The 19154-nt window shown below is 42.4% G+C and overlaps 1 protein-coding gene across 2 annotated transcripts in view; it reads left to right on the top strand.

Moving 5' to 3' along the window:
* AKAP13 (A-kinase anchoring protein 13) overlaps positions 1-19154 on the top strand; it is a 642893-nt gene that overhangs the window by 571608 nt on the left and 52131 nt on the right. For both annotated transcript variants that reach the window (XM_030189716.1, XM_030189717.1), the window contains 5 exons: positions 143-206; positions 2868-3006; positions 6653-6765; positions 8829-8975; positions 12368-12618. In XM_030189716.1, coding sequence (XP_030045576.1) covers positions 143-206; positions 2868-3006; positions 6653-6765; positions 8829-8975; positions 12368-12618 — 714 coding nt within the window. The remainder of the gene's footprint in view (positions 1-142; positions 207-2867; positions 3007-6652; positions 6766-8828; positions 8976-12367; positions 12619-19154) is intronic.

The following is a 19154-nucleotide window of genomic DNA, read 5'->3' as shown; positions in this document are numbered from 1 at the left end:
CGATCTTATGGAAGCAAATTCAGGGTGGTCTGGTTGCAAACTATCTTTATAACTGCACAGATACCCGTGTATTATTCCCTGCCTTTAGGTAGCATTTGCAGTTTAGTATTTTATGTTTAATTCATTTCTGTTTTCCTTTCAGTATCCAAGAGTTCCTCAGGCTCAGGACAGCTCTTCATTGCCCACAGTTGTTATGAGAACTAGATGTACGTATTTCTTCTTAGAGTGCTATGTGAAATAAGAATGTTTCCATAATAAAAGTTTAAACTTTCAAAACAGTGACCCAGTTTGTGCATAAAAGGGCACCTACTTTCCTTTATAAAATAGTAGCATAACCAGGTATATATGCACTTGTGCATTTAGGCATGTTCACTTAATGGCATCTATAGAGCTGGTATAAGTGCCCATGCCTAAATGCAGAAATACATGTGCATGTATCCTGCCCAAACTTTGCCAACGTGTAAGCCTGCTGTAAGATGTGCGTGTAAATTAGGATTATGAGTTCCCTCCCCCCAATACCTTGGCCAGACTCCATCTATGTGTCATCCTACCTGTAAGGTGTGTGTGTGTGTGTTTGTGTGTGTGAATTAGGATTATGAGTCCCGCCTCCTCCATACCTTGCCCAGACTCCATCTATGTGTCAGCCTACCTGTAAGATGTGCGTGTAAATTAGGATTATGATTCCCCCCCCCCCCCCCCAATACCTTGCCCAGACTCCATCTATGTGTCATCCTACCTGTAAGATGTGTATGTGTGTGAATTAGGATTATGAGTCCCGCCTCCTCCATACCTTGCCCAGACTCCATCAATGTGTCAGCCTACCTGTAAGATGTGCGTGTAAATTAGGATTATGATTCCCCCCCCCCCCCAATACCTTGCCCAGACTCCATCATTGTGTCAGCCTACCTGTAAGATGTGCATGTAAATTAGGCCCGTGAGTCCTGCCCATGCCTTGCTCAGACTTTGCCTATATGTAAGCCTATCTGTAAGATATGCCTGTATTTACGGAATAGTGCTTGGATAGATTTGGAGCATTTGCTTGCACATACACACATATATACTGGTTTTCTAATCATTTTCATATGTGGTTGGTGGCTAAATGTTAGCACCCAATTTTTAGAATTACCCCCTGTGAAGGTCTAACAGGGCACCTAAGATAAAAGGATAAGTATGTGCCTGTTCCAAGCTTATTCTGCAAAGAAAAGTAGATGCTTGCTTTTTTGTTGTTATAAAACAGTTGTGCATAAATTCCCGTGCCCAGATATTAGCCAGAGTGTGCATTAATTAGAGAATACTAGAATTTGTGTTTGTTTGCATGCTCTGCCCAAACTCAGCACATGCCCAGCAGCAAAGTTTGCACCGCCAAAATATGGCATGTACTTTTATCCTAGTCAGCATTCTTTAAGAGGTCATTTATGCATGTAAGTGGCCGCTTGTGCGTGTTCCTGTCACCAAAACATAGTCACCCCCTTGCAGAATTACCCACTCTGTGCTTTGGATTAACAAAGTGCACTTGCTTTGGTACCTTTTACACAGGCTTAATCATGTGTGCGTTTCCTGCCCATGGAAACAATAGTTTTCTATCATGGATAACAGCAATTATATTCAGGAATCAGCCACCCATGGCATGGATGTTGCAACGAGTTTTAAGTGCAGTGGTAATGCATGGCCTATCCTGTGAACGGAAATGGGAAATAAGGAGCCCTTTTATCAAAGTGTAATAGGCAGGACTAGATTCTATATATGGCACCAGAAAAATTGGCGCTGAAAATATTTCAGCCTAGGCGTATTCTGTAAACTGCACCTAGATTTAGGCACAGTTTATAGAATACGCCTAGTGGCCATGCTTCCGCCTAACTCTAGGCACATCCATTTAGTGTAAGTGCTGGCGTCTTAAGTTAGGCATGGAGCAGGTTTATTCAGTAACCATGCGCATTGAGTTTTGGAACGCCCATTGCTCACCCATTCCATGGTCATGCCCCCCTTTTTGGCAGCACATATTAGAATTTACACACACTAATTTACAGAATACGCCTAGCAATTTGTGCGCGTAAATTCTAATTATTGTCAATTAGTGTCAATAATTGCTTAAGTGGCAATTATCAGTGCTGATTGGCTTGTTAAGTAATTAAATTGTGCGTGCAAATCCATAATATGACCGGATTTGCACGCTCAGTTTCAGTCGCGCTATATAGAATCCGTGGGGGGGGGGGGGGGTAATACGTAAGCTGTCATTGCATTATTTTAACAGCCTGTGCTAATTCATGCATTAAGGGCATTTTGTGTTAGGGGGAAGTAACTAGGTGGGGTAATGGATTTTTTTTATGCAGGACATGCAGAGGACAGGCTGGGCACACCCTCAATAGGCGATGTTAAATTAGCACCTACCACTTATTAATTTATTGCATTAAGGCATGGTAATAACACAATCTACTGTGCTTTAGTAAAAGGGCCCCTAAATTATCCTAAATTATTATCTGCATGCAGCTGAATAAAGTGAGGTGTGGGGAGAGGAAATTCATTCCACAAGGTCACAAAAATGTGGTTTGTGATTTCTAACCAGTAAATCAAACCACCTGCTGTACTTATGTGGAAAAGGCCTTGTTTATGGTCACTATGTTTACTTAACAGTACTAAAGCAGAATTATAGTGTGGTTTTAATCTCAGCAATGCTGTTTAGAAATGGGAAGGCTGTGTGTTTTGGAAGCTGGGTGGTGGTGATAACACATGTTTGACTAGGGAAGGAAGTAAAATAAATGGTTGCATTTGAACGAACCTAACACAGGTAGGGCTGGTAAGGTTTAGCAGCATCCTACATTTCTGTGACTTTTATGACTATATTTTTACCCTTTGCTCTGTTTATTTAGCCTCACAACCTAAGGAGCGTCCTAGATCTGCCATAGTTGCACCCGATGAGAACACCATTATTACACTGATGAATAACAGACGACCCCAGACGACTGCCATAGCCCTGGCCAAGAGCATGTCAATTCAAAACATTGCGGGGTAAGTGTTATGTAATGAACTGTGTGCTGCTGTGTGCTACTGCGGCTAGGAAAGCGAATAGAATGTTGGGTATTATTAGGAAAGGTATGGAAAACAGGTGTGAGGATGTTATAATGCCGTTGTATCGCTCCTTGGTGTGACCGCACCTTGAGTATTGTGGTCAGTTCTGGTCGCCGTATCTCAAGAAAGATGTAATAGAATTGGAAAAGGTGCAGCGAAGGGCGACTAAAATGATAGTGGGGATGGGACGACTTCCCTATGAGGAAAGGCTAAAGCGGCTGGGGCTCTTCAGCTTGGAGAAAAGACGACTGTTATCTAGAGCGAGGTACAAAATACACTGATAAAACCCACATAAAAGAAAAAAAAAATTACATAAAAAAATAATCCAACAAAAAATAAACCCCACTGCGCTAACTGCTTTTACCATATTCTCTGGCAGTTCAAAACATTTAGCAGCTGACTTTTTTTTTTTTTTAAACCTTTATTTAATCAGCACTGCACACAAATGGAACAAGGTATATGCACGTTAGCAAATACTATATAAAGGGCATCAAATCACAAAAAGCAATTGAAAGAAAAAGAATGTTGTACCACCCAAATCTTCTGTAAACAACTCTGGCTCACGTTTCAATGGTTATACTCCCTGGCAGTGGAGACAGATACTGTGCCAGATAAGCAGCCAACCTTGTAAAATGGCTGCTTATCTGGCATTTTGCAACCTGAAAAAGCCAAAGATAAGAGGTAAATGCGGGTGATAAAGGCCATTAGCGCCGGACTAGCACCCGCATTTACCTGCACTTCATGATCAGCTACCTGGAGTGTCGGAATGAAAGAGCGCGCAGCAGATTGACACAAGTAGCATGCTAATACATGTTAACTTATGCTGGTGTGCTCTTTTGTTGTGGCGCCCCATGGAAAGGTAGAACACGCTGAATAACAGCGCTCTACCATTTAAAACCCTATCCCACATTGGAGCTGGCAATAGGGCAGGAGGGGAAGCAGGACAGCAGCTGGGCAGCAGAATGCAGCTCTCCACCCAGGCTCTCACTGTCTGCCCTGGGGGTCCAGTGGACCCTCCCAGACCCCCATCCTCAATGGGTATGGCTCCTGGGGTCATAGACCCCCCAAATACAAATACCCTGGTGGTCCAGTGGGACCCCTGTCCTGCCCTAACCTCTCCCAAATGGAAGAGCCCAGGGGTCCATTGGACCCCCCACAATTGCTAACACCCTGGTGGTCCAGTGGGACCCCTTTCAAGCCCCCCCCCCCCGACATCACTGGTAGCCTATTGGCGATCCCCTCTGTCCCCAAACCCCTGGTACCTTCAGTGGAGTAGGGACAAGGTCTTAGTCCCTTCTCCTAGGAGCACTGCCTTAAAATGGTGGCGCCCTGCCTGGTGCATACAGGATGCACTGGATGGGACTTAACTTCCATATATGGAGTTTCTCCCTTATATCCTTGAATCCCCACCCATTGTATCCTAGGATGTACTGGGCAAGGCACCGTCAAGAAGGGGAGTGGGAGTAAAAACCAGAGTTTCCAGAAACAGGACCGCAAATGATCTTGAGTGAAACAGTGTTTATTGAAAATCAAAGTGACTGAACACCAGGGGCGTATCTGAAGTGCGGCGGTAGGGGGGGCCAGGGCCAGAGTGAGGGGGCACATTATAGCCCCCCCCCCCCCGCCGCCACTGCCGATCCCCCTCCCCCCAGCCGCTGCCAATCTCCCCCCGCCGTTGCTGTCGCCTACCTTCGCTGGCGGGGGACCCCAACCCCCGCCAGCCGAGGACCGCGTCCTCCTGCCGCTGCTGGCTGCCTGTAAAAGAATTCCGTTAGCTGGCGGGGGACCCCCGCCAGCCAAGCCGAGGTCCTTTCATTTCTTCTACTAAAGCTGGCGCCGAAAGTTTCTTCTGAGTCTGACGTCGCTGCACGTTGTACGTTGTACGTGCAGGACGTCAGACTCAGAAGAAACTTTCGGCGCCAGCTTTAGTAGAAGAAATGAAAGGACCTCGGCTTGGCTGGCGGGGGTTGGGGGTCCCCCGCCAGCTGACGGAATTCTTTTACAGGCAGCCGGCAGCGGCAGGAGGACGCGGACCTCGGCTGGCGGGGGTTGGGGTCCCCCGCAAGCGAAGGTAGGCGACAGCAACGGAGGGGGGAGGGTTGGCAGCGGTAGGGGGGTCCAGGGCGAAATCTGCGGGGGCCCAGGCCCCTGAGGCCCCACGCAGATACGCCCCTGCTGAATACAAAGCTGTGTTTCGGCCAGAAGGCCTTCATCAAGAATACCACCATTTTGAGGCAGCACTCATATGACGAGGGACTAGGACTGTGTCTCTCCTACATTGAAGGTACCAGAGATTGGGGGATCTGAAGGGGGGGGGGCAGTTGACCACCAGACCAGCCCACCTAGTGGAGTGGGGGTATTTTTATTTTATTTTTTTTTTTGGGGGGGGGGTAGTGGGGGTCTGGACCTGGACCTCCAGACCTTTGTGGTGGGCGGGACTCTGTTCCGATGGTATTTTTCCCCACACTATTTGGAACAGCACAGGGAACTGATCATCTGCCCATTAATGTTTAGAGCTTCCAGCAGCTTCAGAAACTTGGACATACTAAATAGAAGTATTCGCAGTCCTCCTACCTAGACATTTTTATAAGACATATTTAAGCATCATGCCTTTCATTTTACAGTCTCTGGCAGAAGCTGCATGGGAAGGTTTGTCTGACTCCAAAGCAAAAGTTTTTTTTTCCCCTCAAGGGAAACCTCTCTTCAGAGGACAAGGGAGGGTGGGGGGAAGTGCTGAGACACCACAAACATCTTTTTGTTGTAGCAGGACAAGGGCTCAGTGCCTACACCATACAAAAGGCATGGGTTAGGATCTGCCATAGTGATGGAGGACTGTTCCAGGTACTCAGACAGTACAAGGGGATACGGCCAGAATGATGAACATGCCAAGATCACCGAAGGAACCCATTGAAACCCCTAAGGGGGTTGAGGTGAATGGGACAGGTGAAGGGTAAGAGGTATTTGACGGTGTTAGAAGAGTAGGAGAGGTAGCAGGTGTGGAGACGGAGGGGTTTCAGACGACAGACCTAGGACAGAAATGGCAATCTGGCTCTCCCAGACTCACTCTTGCTGTCTCGCAGTCAGCACCAACACAGTCACAGGGACATGCTGTGACGGCACTCATTTATGATTTAAAGGTGATCTAAGTTCCAGCGTAGATTCTGCAGTACCTGTAGGTTAATGTGCTATCCGGATTTGGAGATGGACAGAGAAAACGCCACACTGCCTGTGACACTTCCCTGACATGTCCTCGCAGGTCCTAGACATTTTAATGGCTTATACATGTTGGCCTGCCCTATTATAAAATACCAACTTGTATGTTTTGGCCACAAAAACATATAAGTGCTGGGATTTGGATGTTTAAAGTGCAAATAATGCTTGTAAAATGGCCACCTTTATATCTAAAACCTTTGCTGTTTAAATGTGTAGTAGTATTTTTCCATTTCCACTTGTGGCTTTTGTTTTGTTGTTTTAATACTGTGAGGGCTCTGCAGTCTGCGTTTGGCATAGGTAGGCAGTCTTACAGTATGCATTTTAGAAAAAAGAGGCATTCAGTTTTCTCACTGATTTGTTATTTTGTCTGCAGAGTTGGTATGGATGAAAACACTTTAAGTTCCTGGAGGGTCCTTTCACAGTCAACAGACTCTTTACACAAAATCAACAAGGTCAACGAGTCCATGGAGTCTTTAACTGATGAGGGTAAGGAATCATTAATATTCATTCATCTCAAGGAGCTAATAGGAAACAGTTTATCAAAAATCTTATCAATTTAGAGGAAGACATTTTCAACTATGAAAGGAGGAGTTTTCTAGTTTCTTTGTAAGACACGAGAAGAGTTTGGAAGATGGCTGTGAAAGGCAATTCTATAAACTGAATGCTAAAATTTGTGTGCCTGTTGCATGCACAAATGTTTTGATTACTAACAAATACACATGTCTGTATGCTGCATTAAGTGCTATTCTAGACAGTAACACAGAGAGGGTCAAAGTAAAACAAAAAAAAACAAGCAGTACCAAGAGCCTTCAAAATAGGGACAAGTCTTTAGTTCATGGACCCAACACAGGCCGTGTTTCGATGCACAGTGCCTGCATCAGAAGTGTAAGTAAAATAATGCATTAAAATACAAAAATCACAATTGGTATACAAAACCACAAATAAGTTTGAAACACCAAAGAAAAAGATGTACAGCTTACATAATCCCAAAAATGATATTTCACATTTAATCAAGTCTTTTTCTTTGGTGGTTCACACTTATCTGTGGTTTTGTATACCAGATGTGATTTTTGTATTTTAATGTGTTATTTTATTTGGATCCCTAATGCAGGCGCCCGTGTCAGGTCTATGAATTAAAGACCCATCCCTATTTGAAGGCTCTTGGTGCTGTTTTCTTGCTTTCTTGCTGCAGGTGCTATTCTATACATACATAATTAAATAGAGCATGTTTGCAAGGGAAGATAAGCTGATGGGCAGAGCTCCCACTTATAGAATGCGGTAAGTTACGTACATCCCTGCTACATTTCGGCGCCTACACAGACAAGTTCTTTGACTGGTGTAAGTGCGAGCTCTTGAGTTTTAGGTGAACCAATACTGGGTTACTCTAGCATTCTAAAATGAAACCTATGCACCTTGGTCCCATCATAGAATAGACTCCTACCACCCGCCCTTGGAGCTCATAAGTGGAGGTGCCCAGCTACAGAGTTGCCCCTTTAAGTATTTTTGCATATCTAGTGGTTGAAAGGAGTGTTTTATCCTGTGCGCTCAGATATGTTGTTAAATTTAGTACATTCTGTTGAAGGTCATGTGCATTGAAATGTTCAAGCCAATGCGTGTACCATGATATAGTCTATTCTGCAAAGATAAAATAGCTTTAAATAAAAAAAAATAGCTGCCTTGTACCAGAAGCAGCCATGCTGAGAAATAATAGTTTGCAAGTTGCAGATTATCTAATAGCATCCAGCAGGGCCTCTGAAGCATGCTAAAGATGAAAGAAAATAGCATCAATGACAGAGAAAATTTAAAAGGAAATAACATTCAGATTTGCAAATTTTCTTTGTTTTGTTTTTCTTTCTTTTAATGGATGAACGTATTGCAGTACACTCCAAGGATAAGACTTTTAGCATACTGACTAACTAGTCAACTGTGCTAAATGTTGCTTCGAGATTGACATGGTAGACCTCAAAACAGTCATCCATTCTCCCCTTCGCCACCATTTTCCAGCAGATTTTTTTTTTTTAATATTCCAAATCAATATACACGAGAAAGATCTGCATTTACAGCCTCTAGTCTATGTAAATGTATCTCATGCATATTCATTTAGGATATTACTACTACTTATCATTTCTATAGCACTACTAGACATATGCAGCGCTGTACACTTGGATATTACTCAGGATATCCTGAGTAATAATAATAAAATATATATATAACCCACATTATTGTAAAATTCTAAGTGAGGAACAGAATTGCATACATAATAAAATAACACCATGAGACACCATCAAAACAAAACAATCAGCAGTGTAAACAAACAGTACCAATTTGAGCTTCTACTGTGTAGTTAACCTTTAAAGGTTGTATACAATAGGATCAGATCAAGAACGTAGGGTGATATTTTAAGATGATGGTGCACCAGAAATGTTTCTGCTGCCGTTTTGTAGAAAAGCACAAATTTTGAGATGCTCCTCGTCCAAGTCGGTGATGCACATGCACCACTGTGCACTTTTGACACTATGCCCACGAATCAGATGTTGGTTTTCTTGCAGGAACTGACATGAATGAAGGGCAACTCATGGGTGATTTTGAAGTGGACTCAAAACAGCTAGAGGCAGAATCCTGGAGCCAAGTGGTGGACAGCAAGTTCTTGAAGCAACAGAAGAAGGATGTTGTCAAACGTCAGGATGTTATTTATGGTGAGATTACACATTGATTCTGTGGTTCTGTTTGACTTAAGTTGTTTTTTTTCTAGATTATTTTTTTTTTTTTTTATTTTGCTCAGCAGATTTTCAGCTCCGTGGGCATCTAGCTTTGTCAGAACCAGTCTCTTGCAACTGAAGGCTCCTGCAGTGGGCCCTTAATCTGACCACTGAGGGAATAATGTTAGAAAGGCCTTTTTAATATGGGTAAAAGGATTTTAGAAAATTATCCCAAGGTTGCATTCATAAAAGTGCACGTGGTGCCAAGAAGGCATGTAATTGTACATGACCTGCATGTAGGTATGTTCAGGGCGGAATTTGGATGGAGTATAGGTAGAGTCATGATTTTCATGTGGGTTTTTTTTGTTTGTTTTAGAAAAATACACATATACGTCTGTACTTTATATACTAACAATTATGCCTGCTTAAATGTCCATGGCTTCAATTTAGCTGGTTTATCCTATTCATTTTTTAAAGACACATAGAGGCATATTTTCAAAGCACTTTGGGAGGCTAAGTTCCATAGGTTTCTATGGAACTTTGGGAGGCTAAGTGCTTTGAAAATATGCCTCATAGGCACCTATTAACCTTCACACCTAAGTGGCCTGTTATAAATGAAATACTCTCCATGTGTCACCATTACACAATGAAGGAGACTCCCTACCCATCCTATCCGTGGAGCACTTATTTATATATTGTAACTGAGGGGGGCAGCTTTATATATTGCCTGCATTAGTAAAAAGTACACATCCATGTTTAACTGTGGATTTTTGCAGAGTATTCAGAGTAATTTTATAACAGGAAGGCACCTGGGTTTTTTTTTTTGCCTATTTTATAAAGACACATTGGCGCTAATGTGTCTTTATAAAATATCAGAACAAATCCTGCAGAAATAGCACCTAGATTGTGGACTCAGGAGCAGGCTTAAATGTTAGCATGTATTTTATAACAAAAGAGAGGGAACGAAGTACAAACTAAAGTCCAAACAAAAAAACAGCACCACGGGCCTTTAAAAATGGAACACAGTTCTTTAATGAATGAGCCTTGACAAAAAGACCCGACACGGGCCGTGTTTCGGTGACTAGCACCTGCATCAGGGGTCACAGTGATGACGTGGAAAACTTGGGGAATAACTCGAATATATTCCTCTACAATATATTATTATTCCTTACCTCACGTCTCATATAGTAAAAGCTACAAAGCACCAAGGCACTTTCACTTTCTGTATTCAAATGGGGGTCACTGTGACCCCTGACGCAGGTGTTAGTCACCGAAACACGGCCCGTGTCGGGTCTTTTTGTCAAGGCTCATTCATTAAAGAACTGTGTTCCATTTTTAAAGGCCCGTTTAGCATGTATTTTATAACATTCCGCCCACACTCCTCTTCTGAGCATGCCTTCTCTACAAGTACACACCAGCATGTACTTTTAGGCGTGACCTAATTTTATAAGAGGTCTGTTACACACACATGTGAAAAAGGTTTATAAAATTGCGTTCTCAAAGTAAAATGTCTGTGTTCTTGCACTTTCATGATGTAAATTTTCCCAGGAAAAATAGCTGCTAATTAATGTGAGTATTTTTTTTTACTAAAAATGTGCAAATACTTTTAAAAGACAAAAAAAAACATATAAACACCTTCCCCATCACAGGTATGTGTTTTTTTTTATGTATATTCCACTGATCCAAGCATTTTTTTTCAATGGCATTGGCGGATTACAAATTACAAAAATGAAATGACATTGAAAAATGAGTATGAGAGAAACAAACTTATATGTGAAATAGGACTATGTTCATACTTTTACCTGTTTATAAAATAGAGGAGTTTCTTGGTGATAGGATTTGGATATATCCGGACGTGGTGAAAACCACTCAGGATAGACGTAAAGCTTTCTTGATGCTTAGAGAAGAGACACGAAATTTGGGTGCTAGATTTCTTCTTTCATATCCTTGTAAATGTTTAGTAAATTACTTAGATAAAAAATATGTTTTCTTTGAACCAGAGCAGCTGAAAGAATTTTTGCAAATGAAAAAAGTAGCTAGGTAGTTATCTGAGTGTTAAGAAAATCTGGATTAATGGTTTGAAAATGTGGAGTATCTCCAGGCCTTCTATGTTCATTTTCTTTTCTTTTCTTATATAAATGCCACCGATTTTACTTAACACCCTTATCTTATCTTTTCTTTCTTTTTTTTTGATTAGGTGCTCTAAGAAAGAGTTAGCTATTTTTCTTTTAAAATTTGATGTATTTCTTACAAAATACTTTGAGTTTCTGTAACAAGATGTAAATGCTTGTACTTTGTGAAATTTAAATTAAAAAAAAAAAAATATATATATATATAGAATGAGAGGCAAAACTGTCACCAAAATAGATGAAAACAATTCTTCCAAAACTGTACTGTTGGCTCCGTCAGTTGCATAATAGTTATTGAGCAGTTTTACACCCCTGGAAACAAATATGGGGGCCCTTTTACAAAGGCATGTAAGGGCTTACGCGCGTCCAGCGCATGCCAAATCGGCATTACCGCCCAGCGTGCCCCGGGCGGTAATTCTGAATTTGGCGTGCGCCAAAAATACACAGTAGAAAATATTTTCTGTTTTCTACCGCGTGGTGCTTACCCAGCAATAAACTGCAGTGGGCACATGCTGCATGCCTACCGCCCAGGTAGCATGTGAGACCTTACTGCTAAGTCAGTGGGTGGCGGTAAGGTCTCAGGCCAAAAGTTGGAGACATACTAGTTTTTATTTTGCCACACATCCATTTTCTGGATCCTTAAAAAAAGGCCTTTTTTTCCAGTACGTAGTAAAAACTGGCCCATTGAGCACCCAAAAGACGCGCTCGCACTGCTGCAGGCCACTTTTTGCCACAGCATAGTAAAAAGGGCCCCTAGGTGAAAAAATATGAAACAAAGACCTCAAGGAGAGTATCAGTACTCTTCCTATTTGTTAAGTAATCTTCTTTGATAGTTTTACAAATCAAATTTGGTTTTTGACATCAACATGAGGATCATTAATGAACTGTAGACAAATTGTAGTAATGCGGATTTATCATTCCATTATGCTGTTGTCTGAATACTACATTCTCCCACCAGTGGGATGTAAATGGATCATTACACAAGATTACAGTTATTAATTTCATTTATTTATGTTTTTAGTTAAATAGAAAAAGTTAAACTGTCTGGTGACCTTTTCCTTTATTAGTAAAAAAAAAAACAAAAAGAGAGCTCCCTTAATCAAGAATCAAAATGTAACATTCATATTGATGTCTGTCAAACCTCAATGCATTCCTGTCTATCCTTTTTTTTCATTCTTTCTGTAATCTGACACTCGCTTAGTATCTCTTTAAACACTGGCCCTAAGTGGTTTGTCTTAAGCGTTGTGATGTCCTGTGCAGAACTGATGCAGACTGAGATGCACCACGTCCGAACCCTAAAGATCATGAGCGACGTGTACAGCAGAGGGATGTTGACAGAACTTCAGTTTGAGCAGCCAATGGTAGAAAAGATATTCCCATGCCTTGATGACTTGCTCAACATTCACAGCCAGTTTTTTCAACGGATTCTTGAACGCAAAAGAGAGTCTCTGTCAGAAAAAAGCGAAAAGAACTTTGTCATCAAGAAGATAGGTGACGTTCTGGTGAATCAGGTGAGTACTGGACTATGTCAAAAAGCACAATAGTAGTATATAATTGGGAAGACATTGAATGCAATGAGAAGCTCAAAATACAGCCATTCACTTTGTAGTCAAATGATTTTATGAAACGGACATAATGGAGGTAATTTTATAAAGCTGTTTCCATGTATAAGTCACCCCCTATACTGTACCTAGGGAACGGTACAGTATAGGGGGTGTAGTGCTTCAGTGTGCGAAGGAAGAGCGGGACTTGGGGATGATTGTGTCTGATGACCTTAAAGCTTTCAAACAGGTAGAAAAAGTGACGGCCAAAGCCAGAAGGATGTTTGGGTGCATAAAGAGAGGCATGACCAGCAGGAAAAGGGAGGTGATAGTGCTGTTGTATAAGTCTCTGGTGAGGCCTCATTTGGAGTACTGCGTGCAGTTCTGGAGACCGCACCTACGGAAAGATATAAACAGGATGGCGTCAGTCCAGAGGGCGGCTACGAAATTAGTAAGCGGTCTTGAATGCAAAAATTATAGGAACAGGCCTATGAACCTCAACATGTATACACTGGAAGAGAGGAGGGAGAGAGGAGACATGATAGAAATGTTTAAATATCTCAAGGGCATTTATGTACAGGAAGAGAGCCTTTTTCAAATGAAGGAGAGCTCTGGAATGAGGGGACATACGACAAAGTTAAGAGGGAATAGGCTTAGGCGTTACCTAAGAAAGTATTATTTCACAGAAAGTGTGGTGGAGGTATGGAATGGCCTCCCGGTGGAGGTGGTGGAGTTGAGGACTGTTCCAGAATTTAAAAAGGCATGGGATAAGCATGTGGGATTGCTTAGGAAGAGGAAGAATTAGGGGTTACAGAGGATGGGCAGACTGGATGGGTCATGTGGCCTTTATCTGCCATCATGTTTCTATGTTTACACATTGGAAAATGGCTCTTAAAAAATTGCATGGGCATAAACTTGCATAAATAGTAGACTGAAATATTGCATTTACTTTTATGGGAACCCGGAATGAGGCATAGTTTGAGTGGAGCTGACATGGAATTGTAATATACAAGCATCTTTTATAAAATAAGCATGTACGCACACAGAATATTTATACACATTTACATCTTCTGAGTAGGTGTATAGGAGTCTATTTTATCAAGCCACATAGGCCACCTATGTTGCATGTGTAAAATAATCATTTCCTTATTCTCCTTCCCGACCAGTTCAAACGTTTGGGTTTATGCTCTACTGCCTACAGATAGAGACTGAGAACTAATGACTTCTGACCTCACAGCTTAAGTATCCCATGTAGCCAGTGGTCAGTCAGTACATCTGTCTCCAGCAGGTGGTAGGATGAGCTATCCTTAGCAGCCTGGGTTTGGTGTGGTAGGATTTGATTGTGTTATTTTTCTGTGAGGAATTTTTTAAAAGGCTTTATTTAATTACCATGCTCTAGGGTTAGTGGTCGTGGCTGAGAGTAGTTTCCCATTCATGTAGAACCAGGGGGTGTCCTAGGTCCCTCTTCACCCCAGTAAAATAATAATTGGGGTTTTTTTTAGACTGTTTGTGCCTCGGTCATTCTCCCTTAGATAGGAAAGTGCCCTTGAGTGCCCATACTGAGGAGACCCAACAAATACAAGAGAGGAACCAATGTGTTACTGAGAGGATCTAAAGTCAATCATCCCACAGTAAAACATATCTATATATCAATTTAAAGATACTAAATAAAGTATTACCAAATGTGCTCATAATTTGAAACGGACCATCACAGACCAAATAGGTCCGTTGCTTGTCCACACGATAGTTGGAGGAGTAGCCTAATGGTTAATGCAGTGGACTTAGATCCTGGGGATCTGAGTTTGATTCCCACTGCAGCTCCTTGTGACTCTGGGCAAGTCACTTAACCCTCCATTGCCCCTGGTACAAAATAAGTCCCTGAATATATGTAAACTGCTTTGAATGTAGTTGCAAAAACCACAGAAAGGCAGTATATCAAGTCCCATTTCCCTTTCCCTATTTGAAATTCTACATGGAATGTTGCTATTCCACTAGCAACATTCCATGTGGAAGCCTGCCCTTGCAGATCAGCAACGCGGCTGCGCAGGCTTCTGTTTCTGTGAGTCTGACGTGCAGGACGTCAGACTCACAGAAACAGAAGCCTGTGCGGCTGCATTGCTGAACTGCAAGGGCAGGCTTCTACATGGCATGTTGCTAGTGGAGGAGTAGCCTAGTGGTTAGTGCAGTGGACTTTGATCCTGGGGAGCTGAGTTCAATTCCCACTGCAGTGCCTTGTGACTCTGGGCAAGTCACTTAACCCTCCATTGCCCCTGGTACAAAATAAGTACCTGAATATATGTAAACCGCTTTGAATGTAGTTGCAAAAAACACAGGCAGTATATCAAGTCCCATTCCCTTTCCCCATTTAATCATTGCACACACAGTTAGCATTGTGACACACCCTCGTGCCCATTACCGAACTGAACTTTATCCAAAAAATGTTTTAAATATTTTCAAAAATAAATAAGTAGAAGAACTTATCTTGTCAAGATTAGCAGCTTATTAGGCAGGGTGGCCTCTCATGGGTCTCGACATGGACCATATTTCACTGCAGCTGTTTCAAGGAACCCCACACTGATGACAGACTGAAACAGTTTTGTGTAATTTAAATCTCTCATGCAGTCTCTTCTGTTTTACATCAGAAAACACCATTGTGAATGTATGAGAGATTTAAATCATACCGAATAGTTTCAGTTTGTTTTCAGTGTGGTTTCCTTGAAACAGCCGCAGCGAAACGTGATCCATTTTGGGACCTACTACTACTATTAAACATTTCTATAGCACTACTAGACTTACGCAGCGCTGTACAAATGAACATGAAAAGACAGTCCCTGCTCAACAGAGCTTACAATCTAAATTGGACAGACGAACAGACAGCTAGGAGTGGGGAAATTGCAGTGGTAGGGGTGATAAGTGAGGGTGTTGAGTAAGAGAGTCATGGTTAGGAGTCGAAAGCAGTAGCAAAGAGGTGGGCTTTAAGCCTAGACGTGAAGACAGCCAGAGACTGAGCCTGACGTACTGGCTCAGGGAGTCTATTCCAGGCATAGGGAGCAGCGAGACCCATGAGAGTCCACCCTGGCTAATAAGCTGTTAATCTTTACAAGATGCATTCTTCTATTTATTTATTTATTTATTTATATTTTTTAAAAATTTTGGATAAAGTTCAGTTTGGTAATGGCCAATAATTAAAGAACTATCGTGTGAACAAGCAATTGACCTGTTTGGTCTGTGATGGTCCATACTAAGGAGACTGCAGACTAGTTACTGCCTTTATTATTTTCCCGCAGGTAGGGAAATGTCCTTGAGGGTCCATACTAAGGGAACTGTAACAGATAACTTAGTTAACAACAACAAAAGGATAAGCTGCATTATTAATATTATTCAAGTAATCAGTTTCCCACATTCTCCAGACCTAAAATGTGCGCTTAAACCAAGTATAAAACGCATATTCGCTATGAAGTATGTTAAAGAATGTCGCACCTAATTTTTCAAACGTTTTCCATTTCACTAAAGGTGCAACAAAGAGAACCATATGCATCACTACTACTACTACTTAACATTTCTAGAGTGCTACTAGGGTTACGCAGCGCTGTACAAATTAACGAATAAGGACGGTCCCTGCTCACAAGAGCTTACAATCTAAAGGACGAAATGTCAAGTTGGGGTAGATGAGATTTCCTGAGAAGAGATGTAGTGATTAGGTGCCGAAGGTGACATTGAAGAGGTGGGCTTTGAGCAATGATTTGAAGATGGGTAGGGAGGGGGCCTGGCGTATGGGCTCAGGGAGTTTGTTCCAAGCATGGGGTGAGGCGAGGCAGAAAGGGCGAAGCCTAGAGTTGGCGGTGGTGGAGAAGGGTACTGAAAGGAGGGATTTGTCTTGAGAGCAGAGGTTACGGGTAGGGACGTAAGGGGAGATGAGGGTAGAGAGGTAAGGAGGGGCCGCAGATCGAGTGCATTTGTATCACTTACAGAAGATGCATCCATACCACTAATAACTAAAGTTATGGAAGGAATAGCAGCCAACCAGCTAGCTGACTATGTTAACAAGTATTCTATACTACATGAATCCCAATTGGGCTTCCGCCCTCAGCACAGCACAGAAACAGTACTGATCACATTACTGACTACATTTCAAAAAGGAAGTTTCAAACAGAAACAACATGCTCCTTCAGTTTGACATGTCAAGTGCATTTGACATGGTCGACTGCCAAATATTAAGAAGAATACTCGACAAAATTGGCATCGGAGGGGAGGGTGCTTGATTGGTTCACTGAATTTTTGTCCTCCAAATCCCATCAAATAAAAATGAACTCCACAACCTCTCCTCCATTGAAAACAGAATGCGGAGTCCCCCAGGGCTTGCCACTGTCTCCCCCTTGCCCGATCACTATTCAGACAAGGCTTCAACCGCTTCATATATGACGATGACTTGTTCATCTTGAACCTTTCAAAAAGAACCTGCCCGAAATCATGACCAAGATCACGAATGGCTTAAACACCATGGAATTTTGGGCATCAACTTTCAAGCTGAAGCTGAATAGGGGGGAAAAAACACTGCCTAATACTAACATCGCCATACAACTCCGAACACTTCACTAAGGTTAATGCTATAGGAACTAAAAATCCTAGGAATCACCATAGACCGCATTCTTACACTTGACACCCAGATTTCTAACACCACAAAGAACATGTTTCAGACAATGTGGAAACTGAAACGAATTAAAAGTTATTTCCCAACAAACACATTCCGCAGTCTAGTCCAATCCATGGTCCTTGCCCATGCAGATTACTGCAATGAAATATACGCTGGATGCAAGGAATAAACACTAAAGAGACTTCAAACTGCACAGAACACAGCAGCCAGACTAATATTCGGAAAAAATCAATTTGAAAGCACAAGACCACTACTACAAGACCTACACTAGCTGCCAATCAAAGCATGTATGTCCTTAAAAGTATGCTTTTTAATTTACAGGATAATCTTTGGCCTCGCACCAGAATATATGACAAACCTAATAGAAATTCCAATATGCAATGCAATCACAAACGTAAGAAACTACCTCACCCTGCACTTCCCCAGATGTCTAGGACTAAAATACAAATCAACAAAAGAAACCAGCTTCTCATACATGTGCACACCAAATTATGGAACACACTATCAAAAGACATCAAATGCAAGAAACAATTATCTCACATTCTGAAAACATCTCAAAGCTCACTTCTTCAGACAATCCCATCTTGTCGAACCCTCATAGTCAACAAACCATCGGCCCACATACCACAATACCTGAACGCTACAACACTGGTCAAGGCCCAAACCAACCCTAACCTGAGCTGTAACATGTTACATGTCATAATCTAAATTATCCGTTAGCCACATTGAACCAACAATTAGTTTGGAAAATGTGAGGTACAAATGCTGAAATAAATAAAAAAATAAAACATGCCTGTTTTGTCTAGGGCTTTACACAAGGATTAAGAGAGTTAGGGCATAATTGAACGAAAACGTCTATCTCCATGGGCATTTATCTCCGAGAATGGGTCCGTGAAGGGGCGGACCGAACCGTATTTTCGAAAAAAATAGACGTCCATGTTTTATTCAATAATGTGTGAGCTGGGCGTTTTTGTTTTTCAGCGATAATGGAAAATGAAAGCGCCTAGCTCAAAAACGAATAAATCCAAGGCATTTGTTCGTGGGAGGGGCCAGGATTCGTAGTGCACTGGTCCCCCTCACATGCCAGGACACCAACCGGGCACCCTAGAGGGCACTTTTACAAAAACAAAAAAAAAGGTAAAAGAGCTCCCAGGTGCATAGCACCCTTCCCTTGTGTGTTGAGCCCCCCCAAATCCCCCTCAAAACCCACCGCCCACAAGTCTACACCATTACTATAGCCCTAAGGGGTGAAGGGGGGCACCTACATGTGGGTACAGTGGGTTTGGGGGGCGGTTTGGAGGGCTCCCATTTACCAGCACAAGTGTAACAGGTGGGTGGGGGGATGGGCCTGGGTCCACCTGCCTGAAGTCCACTGCACCCCCTAATAACTGCTCCAGTGACCTGCATACTGCTGCCAGGGAGGTGGGTATGACATTTGAGGGTGAACATAAAAAGTTGTGAAACGGCATATTTTTGTGGTGGGAGGGGGTTTGTGACCACTGGGGGAGTCAGGGGAGGTCATCCCCGACTCCCTCCAGTGGTCATCTGGTCATTTAGGGCACTTTTTGGGGCCCTATTCGTGGAAAAACAGGGTCCAGGAAAAGTGCCCTAAATTTTCGCTAAAAACGCATATTTTTTTTCCATTATCGGCGAAAGGCACCTATCTCTGATCGGCCAATAACCACGCCCCAGTTCCGCCTTCACCACGCCTTCGACACGCCCCCATCAACTTTGTCCGCATCCGCGACAGAGTGCAGTTGAAAACGTCCAAATTCGGCTTTCGATTATACCGCTTTATTCGTTTTTGTGAGATAAACGTCTATCTCCCGATTTGGGTCGCAATATAGGCGTT

This window comes from Microcaecilia unicolor, chromosome 1 (assembly GCF_901765095.1).
Source record: "Microcaecilia unicolor chromosome 1, aMicUni1.1, whole genome shotgun sequence".
NCBI classification, from domain to species: domain Eukaryota; kingdom Metazoa; phylum Chordata; class Amphibia; order Gymnophiona; family Siphonopidae; genus Microcaecilia; species Microcaecilia unicolor.
This window is presented reverse-complemented; position numbering and strand designations above follow the sequence as displayed.